Source organism: Nicotiana sylvestris, chromosome 4, assembly GCF_000393655.2.
Source record: "Nicotiana sylvestris chromosome 4, ASM39365v2, whole genome shotgun sequence".
Classification (NCBI taxonomy): domain Eukaryota; kingdom Viridiplantae; phylum Streptophyta; class Magnoliopsida; order Solanales; family Solanaceae; genus Nicotiana; species Nicotiana sylvestris.
The window spans coordinates 3,848,470-3,859,387 of NC_091060.1; the positions used below are offsets into that span (position 1 = coordinate 3,848,470).

General features: G+C 31.2%; 1 protein-coding gene across 1 annotated transcript; it reads right to left on the minus strand.

Annotated features, from left to right (window-relative positions):
- Window positions 1-386: 386 nt before the first annotated feature.
- LOC104247990 (polygalacturonase-2-like) lies at window positions 387-6,953 on the minus strand. The gene is made up of 9 exons (XM_009804165.2): window positions 6,434-6,953; window positions 5,172-5,303; window positions 4,191-4,358; window positions 3,995-4,015; window positions 3,092-3,299; window positions 2,210-2,291; window positions 1,735-1,843; window positions 1,379-1,495; window positions 387-808 (listed from the first exon to the last, which is right to left on the minus strand). The coding sequence occupies exons 1-9, from the start codon at window positions 6,770-6,772 to the stop codon at window positions 581-583; spliced, it is 1,404 nt and encodes a 467-aa protein (XP_009802467.1). The 5' UTR covers window positions 6,773-6,953; the 3' UTR covers window positions 387-580.
- Window positions 6,954-10,918: the final 3,965 nt, after the last annotated feature.

Here is a 10,918-nt window from a genome sequence, read left to right on the forward strand (position 1 = left end):
GACAAAAAATTCGGGTAAATACTAATTACCTGCACTAGAGATTTATCAAATTACATCTCCACTAATGATGCAAATCAATTAATTAAATCACGATAAATTTTTTGTGTCTTATATATATATTGTTAATTTATCAATCTTCAAAACTTACTTTATTAGCTTTCACATAACATTTGTTTATTTTAATTTCACATGACCCATCACTAATCTTAGTTTAATAAATATTGAGCTCCGATATTATATTGTTTAGACGTGGATCACTCGCAGTATACACCTCGCATGCAGTAGAAGACATTATTGTTTTCATTTTCAAAATTGAAAAACAAATATCTCTTTAAATATAGTTCTCCAACTCGAGTAATTACAACAACATTTGTTCATGAGAAATATAAAAAGAATATCATATCATACAACCAATTTATTTTTATTTCATATGTACCAAAGAATATCATTTGAACACAAGTCATCTCTTGTTGTATTCTAACACTTAGTGTTTTCTATCCTTTTTTATTCTATTATAACATTTACACCTACTAATAACCAATACCCTATGGACTTAATTACACAAAAGAAACATTGAAAATTAATTCATTTGAGGACATTTTGGAGAGACAGCTGAAATATTGACAAAATTGACATGGTTGCAAACAGCTTTTGAAGTTTCATCATCTTCCCCAACCAAGTTTATATTCTGCAACATAATTCTTTGACATGGAAAATTTTTGCTGCAGTCAAAATTTATAGCTTCATTCGTCGCGCTTGTGCCTTTGATGTTTTGATAAATCACATTTTTTACTTGAACTGCTGAATCCTGTAAAGAATAATCAATGAGTGATAATCAATAGTTAATACTATCAAATTAACTTTATTTCCAACCTAATAGTATTTTGTTGTAAACTATATATTCAGATTCGGATGATTTTGATCATTTACAGGTTCTTGTGGGGAACTTTTGAATTTTTATGAAGTTGAGGGTAGAAATAGGTTTTGGTATACTTAGATATTGGAAAATCAAAAGGACGTAGCAAATTATATTGATAGTGTAAAATTTTTTTATAATGTCAGTATATATTAGTTGATTTTTTTTTTCCAGTTTAACTTCTATATATTGGCGTAAGTATTAAAATACTATGATAGTGCAAACAAATTTGAATGGTTAATTTATATAAGTTAAATCCCATTTTATTTAGAAGAATTAACCTAAATAGCCGTTTACTCAACCGCTTAAACTAAAAATAGCCGACAATTGTAGAATATATGTGTAAATTATGTATAATATGTGTATAAATGTGTATATTCCGTGTATAATCTATGTATACCGGCTAGAAAAAGTAAACAGTGAATCTAGCTGGCTATTTTTGTAAAGATCCCTTTTATTTACCTGTTCTTTGCATGGAGAATCTTGATCACAATAGTTTTGGTCTATAATAATGGGGTTTTTGACACCATTCATCACCACATTTTCAAACTTTATATTGCTTGCACTTCCGGATCCTCCCTGCATTAATAAATCAACTATATATAAACCAGAGTCGCCTTTGTTAGGGAGTATTTTTTACCCTCCTATATGAAAATTTCTTACACGGATTCGAATATAATCCGGTTCCAATATAGATACCGACATTGGTGGTGAAACTAAAAAAAAAAATGTCTAACCATCTTATGTACATAGATAAGCAAAGTATTTTCTTAAAGAAGTTTAAAATATATATTGGTAAAAAAGGTTAATTAATTTACCTGCCAAGTCTTGATCCTAAGTCCATTTGAGGTTCCAGTGAGCTTAGTTCCATTCACTAAAATATTAGACACATGAGCTTCTGAATTTCCATCTCCCAAACTTCCAATACTAATCTCACCAACAAGGAAAAAGGAAATTACATAGTTAGATTGTAAAATTTTCAAAATAATCTGAATAATTAAGAAGAAAAAAAAAGGGTTGGTGGTTGTACTATTAAATTCTAAGGGCTCGTTTGGTATGAGGGACAAGGAATAATTAATTCCGGGACAAAATTTAAGAAGAGTTTATTCCATGTTTGGTTGGGAAAAAATTACGGTATAATTAATCTAGGGATTAATTATTCCGGTATTATAGTTATTTTTTTTATCCCCATAAAAAGATGGAATAAGTAATCCCAGAATAACTAATCTCGAGATAATTAATCCTGGGATAACATCTTTCCAACCAAACGACCCCTAAGTTTGTTTTCAGTACCTTATTCCATGACCTGGTCCACAAGTAATGTCTTTGGCTTGAACATTTCTGGATCCACTCTCAATTGAGATGCAATCATCACCTGTCCACCAAATTAATTTCTAAAATTAGTCGCATAAAAGAAAAAGAAGAACACCTTATTTTATTTGTTTGTGTGGTGGAAGATTCTGTATTTAGACGTTGTGGGTTCTGAGTTAAAAAGTAAATTCTAAAAATGTCTGACTCTATATATTGTTAGAATCAAGCGATTACCATCATGCCAAAAGTTATAGATGATAGCAAGGGCACAACTATATTAGGAAAATAACATTGTATAGTCGCTATTAAAATAATAGACCATATATATATATATATATTATTTTTTTTTGTATATATTTACATTATGTATGTTATATACAAATTTTATATACTTTTTCGGCTACCAAATATAGTTTATGGTGTCCTCCAAGCAAGCGCTATGCTCGATCATGACTCTGACTCGAGCCACCCCAGCTGCCTCATGGGCTCTGCCATAGGCAGGATATTGGTGTTACCCAAAAACCCCTCTCAACACCTGCCTCATGCAGCATGTTGCTCTTGGAAATCGAACTCATGACTCATTAATCATGCTTGGATTCGCCATTATGTCTCTAGTGTGTTTTTCATTTTGGACTTAACTTATGTCCACTGACAATGTAAAACTTTTTATACCATCAATTTAGTTTGATTTTTTATAATATGTTACCTGTCTTGTTTTTCAGGCTATTAGTTCCGGTTTATTATGGACCGTTACATGATGTCTATATATAGTGACTAGACTTTGTTAAAATGTTGCAGTATCCGTATCAGATCTTTCAAAAATGCATTATACCCGTCATTCTAGTAATAAATAAAGATATATACCTGTGCCAATGGTACAACCAGAAATTGTGATGTATTGGGTGTTTGTTATATGAATGCCATCAGTGTTAGGGCTATTTTCTGGAGCACTCACAAACAGTTTTGTAACTTCAACTCTAGAGCATCTCTCAAATGAGACATGCATTTGTTGTGCATCTTCTATTTTAAGGTCCCTCAATTTCAAATTGTTGCAGTTGTAGAATGTTAGGGCCTGAGAGACAGAAGAAAAAATTATTCAAAAAAAATTCACAATTTAATTTACATAAATAAACGGCCGGATTTATGTAGAAATGTAGCCTCTTGCAGAAATGCAGGATAAGGCTACGTACGATAGATCTTTGTGGTCTGGCCCTTTTCCGAACCCAACGCATAAAGGGAGTTTAGTGCACCGGGCTGCCCTTTTGTTTTTTTAATCGGCCGGATTTACTTTTTATTTTTCCTAGTTGATATATATAAATTATACATTAACTATAAACAGTTTACACACATATTTAAGACCATAGTGGCTAAATTGTTTACATTATAAGATTAGGTTAATGAATTATTTATTTATTTCATACTCATTGTTCGTTTATTTATTTATATATTTACTTATAATTTTGTATCCTACTTAATTTATCGTGACCAGCAAACTATGGTCTATAATATACAGATATACTATAATTTTTACCTGGACATTTTCTACAAAACCTTCTGTTTGATTAGTGTGTTTGGTATGGCGAAAAATGTTTTCAGAAATTGTTTTTTTTTTTTTTGAAAACAATTATTTATTGTGCTTGATTGTCAAAATCTCTCTTGAATTTTAATCATATGAAGAGAGAATGGTAAAAATTTACTCTACGATCGTTAATCGTTATGTTCTTTGGAAAATAAATAAATAAATAAATAAAAATTAAATGAACGTACCGTGGGTGCATGCTTGCACGGCTGCAACATGTAAAGTAAAAAAGAAAAAGAAAACAAAGTTAGTTATATTATCAAAACATTACGCCTGAGAAAAAATATAGAATAATAAAATAGTTTAAGTTATATATATATATATATATATATATATATATATATATATATATATATTTTATATGTTAAGCAAAATAAAAAATACCAATTTTTTATTAATCTTGCAAGAATTTTGCCACCAAATTTTCCCATTGCCATTGATAACTCCTTCTCCTTCAACAACCAAGTTTTGAACACTATCAAATTGAAGCCAATGTCTGCTATCTTTGTTGTAATCTGAAGTCTTATCAGATGCTAATAAAGTTCCAGAAATCTGCATAATATTTCAAAATACAATATTGAAGGAATTTTTTGTAAAATATAAAACCAGGTGCAGATGCACTGTGTTATCAACGGGTTCGGTTGAATTCACAATTTTCGATGCGGAGTAGAAAAAAAATTAAAATTGCAAAAAATATAGATATGAATGAGTCCAATACTAAAAAATTTAAAAGTTGAACCCATAATATTTAAATCCTGGATCCGCCTCTGCATATAATTATATTTCCGATCAAATACTGGGTTCGGCTAAAGCCACCTAATAAGCTAACATCTGTCGCTGCATATAGCTAGAGATCATATTATTTTATTTTCCTATATAGAAGGATTTAAATTATGTATATTAACCATGTTAAGAACTTTTACCACTATCAATATAATTTAATCGGTTATATAAAAAAGGTTATTGCTTAATTTTTCAGGCTAACATAATTTGCAAGGACCTATATATGAAGAATTATATATTATTGTAAGTCAACACAATTCGATAGTACAAAAAAAATATATTTTATCAGTGTATAAAACTTAAACTCCAATACTAGTAACCAACAAGGGTTATGGTGGAGTAGTAAGTACTCTTTCATCCTTAATCAAAGGTCTCGGGTTTGAGTCTCTGGGTATGGAGTCGCCTTTGTTAGGGAGTGTTTTACCCCTCAATATGGGACTTCCCGGCGCGAATTAGATTTAGTCGCGCCCCAACGTGGGTACCGAATATCGGGTGGAAAACCAAAAAAAAAAAAAAAAACTCCAATACTTGTAATCCAATCTAACCTGCATAATAAAAAATAAAAAATAAAAAAAATCTAACCTGCATTGTGATGAAAGATTTGCATGGCCCAGAAAATTTGATTTGTTTGAGAAGATATTTCTTGTTTTGGGGTACCATAAAGTTCACTGCAGTTGAAGACAAACAAACTGCTTTCCATGCTTTTTGAAATGCCTGAAAAATCAATTTAATACGTTATGAACAAAAGAAAAGAAATAAAACTGAATAGTGAATGATGGTTCTAATAAAATCGTAGAAGCAACCCCAATCTCTATCTTTTTTTCATCTAAATATTTGCACCATAATAAGCTTCGATGCCAACTCGGTGTTCGGTATCTGTATTCTTAGGACTCAATTAATATGAATTTTTTGTCGCATAAGGTCTACTGAACGGAAAAATACTCCTTGCCAAGGATTTTTTCATTCTTGGTCGCTCGCCCTACCAGGATTTTTCCATTCTTAGGCTGGCCCTATCAAGATTATAGTCGCATAAGGTCTATAGACGGAAAAATGCTCCTTACCAGGATTTTTTCATTCTTAGGGCTGGCCCTACCAAGATTTTTTCATTCTTAGGGCTCGCCCTACCAGGATTATAGTCGCATAAGGCCTATTAGACGGAAAAATGCTCATTCTTAGGACTGGCCCTACCAAAATTTTTCCATTCTTAAGGCTCGCCCTACCAAAATTTTTTCATTCTTAGGGCTCAAATATTAAACCTTTGATTAAGGGTGGAGGATTCTATCCAACTACAACCTTTGATGGTTACGGAAAGAATATCGCTACCAAAAAAGAAAATCTTCAACTTATATATGCTAACAATATAAAAAATTGTTTTTATCGATGAATAATTTTTATCTGTTGTAATAGGTTGCTTGCTCTATTTTTTAAATAAATAGCTAGTTTCACTTATTATGGATAATTACTTTTAATTAGGTGATCTGACAGTTTAAAAATTCTTTTACACTTTCATCATATAGAACTTAAACTCATTAGATAAATATTTCTCCACGACCCATTTATTTAATACTTTAGGTGTCACTCTTTTCATATTTATCTATGTTCCGAAAACAATACTTAAATTTCTTATTTTACTCTTAGTGACATACTTTTACACCACCGAAACATCATAACATGACATATTTAAGATTATAATTTTCAAAAATCTATCATTTTTTCTTTATCTTTCGAGTTCAATAAAATACCGCCATATGAATTGAAACAGAGAAAGTATATACTTATGACTGTTTGAAAGAGTGATTATTAAAGAAAGATCAAATTTCTCCTATGGAATTCTAAGAACTTACATATGTATCATCTGTATTTCCATCACCTTTAGCTCCAAAACTCTCCACATTTATTGTTGTAACCCCAACTGCTTCATCTTTCTCCAAATTCTTGAATCTATTAAATCTACTAATTTGATCATAATAATTGTTGTTATCTTCAAGATCAATGGTGTTGAAATAATTAGAAGGATAAGCTTGAAAATCATAACCAAATTCCCTTTCAAGATTCATGTTATGATCTTGAGCTTCTCTTAATGTATCTTCATCATAGAATTTAATGTTGCTGCTGCAAGATGAAAGTGATATAATAATCATAAAAATAGTGAATAATATGAAGAGATTCCTTAGATGGGCCATATTGGTATTTTTTTTTTTTTTTTTTGGTGAAAGAAAGGACAAAAAGAGTAATTATGGAGGAAAGTATGGGGGATAAATTATTAGTTAGAGAAAGAAGAGGGTACGGAAATAATTGATATGACAAACTGAGGTGGGGAAGTTTGTCTATTTATAGAATTTAGGGGATTTGTTGGATCCTTTTCATTATGGAGATAACTTATGGTATGGTTTTTTTGATGTGAGAGAGAGAGGTTTAGACGAAAGTATTTCTTGGACAATTTGCTGACTTCTTACCTCCATACTTCCTTAGGAAACAAGATGTGCTATAAAAATGAATTATTTAGTTAAACACTATCTTTTATTTAAATAGAAGTATTAAGCAATCCGGTATACGAAGTATTCTGTATTCACACAAGGTTCGGAGAAGAGTCGCATCCGAAGGGGTGTGATATAGACAGTCAACTCTAATAAAGCAGTAGCGACTGATTCTACGGCTGGAACCCGTGACCTCTAGGTCGCACAGAAACAACTTTATCGTTGCTCCAAAATTTCCTTTCTTAAGACAATAATATATCACAGCCCTAACCCATAACACGTATTGTTCCCTTTTGGCGTAATAGACCGCACGGGTTTACCCATTGGGCTATATGTCATCATTAGTCGAGTCTAAAGGCGCGTGTACTATATATGGTGAACTTATGATTTGTCTTATAAAGACATTCACTTTCCTCTCTCATTCCGATGTGAAATTCGCCTACTGTGTCATGCGTGTCTCTTCTTCAGAAGCTTACTAGCCTAGAAGTCTTTCATTCTTTCTTTTGACCCGTCTTCATCGGTCCGCTATCCGTCATGAACGCCACATATTATCACCCAAATAAATTTAACTCATTGGATGGAATCCTTTTGTCTTTGTTAGGTGTTTGCCATAATTTTCTTACCATATTTGATTTTCCCATTTGTTGAAGTAAAGGGCAACATGTTTACCTTAATTGGGTTTTCCTTCTACAAGAAGGAAATTACAAATCTCTCATATTTGGCTAGTCCTTTTTCTTGTAGAAAAAGGTTCAGACTTCTATAAATTGAAGATCCTTCCTTCTCATTCAGTAGCATCCACAATGTAGTAATATGGGATTTGAGAGTCGTGTTTAGGGGGGAACTTTATGGGACAAGTGTTAGTGTATCACTTGTGTTTGCCTCTTCGTGAGGTTGTTCTCTCGATATTTTGTACTCTCTTTTTATATAGTGGATTGCTCATCTCCGCCGTGGATGTAGGTTAGTTGACCGAACCACGCTAAATGTTTATGTCTCCTTTCGTATATTTCTCGTTTGTTATCTCATTTATCATCGTTTAAGGTTTGTTTTGCTAGCTTCCGCATGACTCCCGGCTTTTTCGATCCTAACAATCTCAACCAAACATTTTAGGTTCGAGTCTAGTAAATAAAATTAATTTTTGATAAAAAATATTTTCCTACGAACTCTCGCTGCATAAATTTGAATTAATCGAATCATCCTATTAATGTTATAGTCATTGCTAGTGCCATATTAATATTACTTCCTCCACTCATTCTATAGTGAACACATGTTGCTTGTTGACCAAAGGAAAAAACACACATGTTGCTTTTGAAATAAAAGTCATTTTAATTAAATATAGCAAAAAATTCAGATGTATCGCCTACTTGATGTACTCCGCTTTCGAAATTAATAAATAAGCACCATTTCCAGAAGGAAAATTTCATTTATTTAAAAGATGGTCACATGTTACTTGTTGAATAAATCATTAATTAGATTTCCAATTTGTAATTTCCAAGTAAGACTAATTAAAATGTCAAGCAAAATTAGCATATTATTTAAACTTGACCTTTATCTAAAAAATTAAAGAATAAAAGATAGGTCCGAAATATATTAATTTCAATAAATCCTTTTTTTTTAATTTAGAGACAAGAGAAAAGATAACTTAAGATAATTACTTTAAAAAGAAAAAGGAAAACCATAAGCAATGTTGATTTGTCAAAATTGGAAATTCTCATTGCTTGTTTTCTAAAAAGGCTGCTATAGTTTATTTTAAGAAAGTTTGTGGTATTTCCTTAGTTATGGGCTTTGGAGTAAACCTATTTCATGGTCTACCATATAAATTCTATTTAAAATTCAACATTTTATCCTTTACTTGCATGGATATGTTTTGTTGTTTATTTGACATCAGAAACTATATTTTGCATGTGTTTGTAATTATATAATTTAGGTGTAATTAATGAAAAACAATCAACCTAGGAACGACATATCAAATAATGTGGACAGGAACGTTTTATTAGGTGAAAATAGCACGGGCTAGCCAGTTTTTGAACTAATAATTGAAAATAGTCATTATTTTGCTGCAACACAGAAAGTTGCAGTATAATATACTGGAGATTGGTGTATCTGTGTATGATCAGCATATTATGCTAGAACTCCAACACACGAAAAGTTCTAGCATCATATACTGGAGATTGGAGCACATGTATATAAATTTCTAGCATTTTATGCTGGACCAGTATATTATGTTGGAACTCCAGTATATTATGCTGGAATATTTTTCGAATTTTGAGCAGTGTTTTCGTTCAGATTTATCTTTACATGAAAAATGGCTAATAGCCCGTTTGGTCAGGCTGCAAAAATCAGCTTATTTTGAGAAGTGCTTTTTTTTCAAAAGTGCTTTTCTCAAAAGTACTTTTGGTGAGAAGCAGTTTGTGTTTGTCTAATTAGTTTGAAAAGCATTTCTGAGCAGCAATTAGTGTTTGGCCAAGCTTTAAAAAACTGCCTCTAAGTGTATTTTTCTCAAAAGTGCTTCTAAAAAAAGTGCTTTTGAAGAGAAGCTACTTTTTTCTGCTTCTGCTTCTCCTCAAAAGCACGTTTTTTCCTTTCAGAAGCTTGGCCAAACACCTCAATTTTTGGCCAAAAGTGTTTTTGGCCAACAAAAACCCCTTTTGGCCAAAAATAAGCTTGGCCAAACGGGCTATAAATTTCAATTATTTTTGAAACTATGGTTATTTTTCAATTAACACTTGTAAATCTAGCTATTCTTGAAATTCACCCTTTGATTAGTCCTACATAAATTCCTAAATCTCCTTAATCTTATATCGTTTCTGGTGGCGACGACAGAAATTTCATTAAGGCGATCCAGAAATTACTCTATTGTATTCAGGAAATTCAGCAAGATTTTTTTATCTATATATACAATATAATTTTTTGACGAAAGAAAGATTCAGCTGAACCCTAACGTGCCATCGATCATATCCTCAAGAATTCTTTAGTCTTGACACATGATTTGTTTTTGACAAAATATTCATTTCATAAATAGACAAGAAGTTATGGGCTTACAAAAGGATTTGAATGAACAACCTTAACTTGTTCAACTTTGGTAAGTTAGTTAAGTGAAAGTAATTAATTAGTAACTTGTAGAAGATTAATTAACTTAAAGTTCAAGATTAGTAGTTTGCATTTATCTTCAATCAATAATGGCCATGCATGTAACTGTGATTTAGTTCATATTAATCACATTTTTGTCTTATTGGTTCAGAATTTTTGTGACATTTGACGGTGGTTTTTGTGGTAAATAATTGTTTATCAAATTGTATACTTTAAATTAACCAAACTCCAGATTCATTTCTCTGCCTAATATTGAGATGAAGAAGAAAAGTGCATGAGTTTTTAACTTTCAAAAATAGAACTCTGCATCAGTCGTCACCCTTCACCAAAAGGCAGCTATTTTGGTAAATATTTATCTGCATCGAGTGTTTACACATAACTAAATAATTAATTTTCCGAATTAACAAATCAAAGTAAAATTACATATTACTTAAACATGACTAAGTATTGAAATTGTACATATATTAGGTATATCTTATATTCATTGATTTGATGTAAATATCTAGCGACAGTACATTTTTACCGCATAAGGATTAGGGATTATCTAAAATAGCTTGGCCCAGCTTGACATAAATCTTGAAATTCCACTTGAGTATATTCTTATTCTAAACTACTCAAAAAACATAATTTCTTTCTTTATCTCTTAAAGCCATATGCAAGTAAAATATCCCTTTATAGATCACCATTTAGATTTTGTCTCTATTTTTAAGAATTATATAAATATAACCCTTAAGAAATTACCCTTCCGAATAACGTTAGATTCAT

Bases quoted from the DNA above. Each gene is read 5' to 3' on its own strand.
- LOC104247990 (XM_009804165.2), bottom strand. From the start codon at position 6,772: ATGGCCCATCTAAGGAATCTCTTCATATTATTCACTATTTTTATGATT. The intron at 4,359-5,171 runs GTTAGATTTTTT...AATATTATGCAG, and splicing joins AATCTTTCATCACAATGCAG to ATTTCTGGAACTTTATTAGC. The intron at 3,300-3,994 runs GTACGTTCATTT...TCTGTCTCTCAG, and splicing joins CGTGCAAGCATGCACCCACG to GCCCTAACATTCTACAACTG.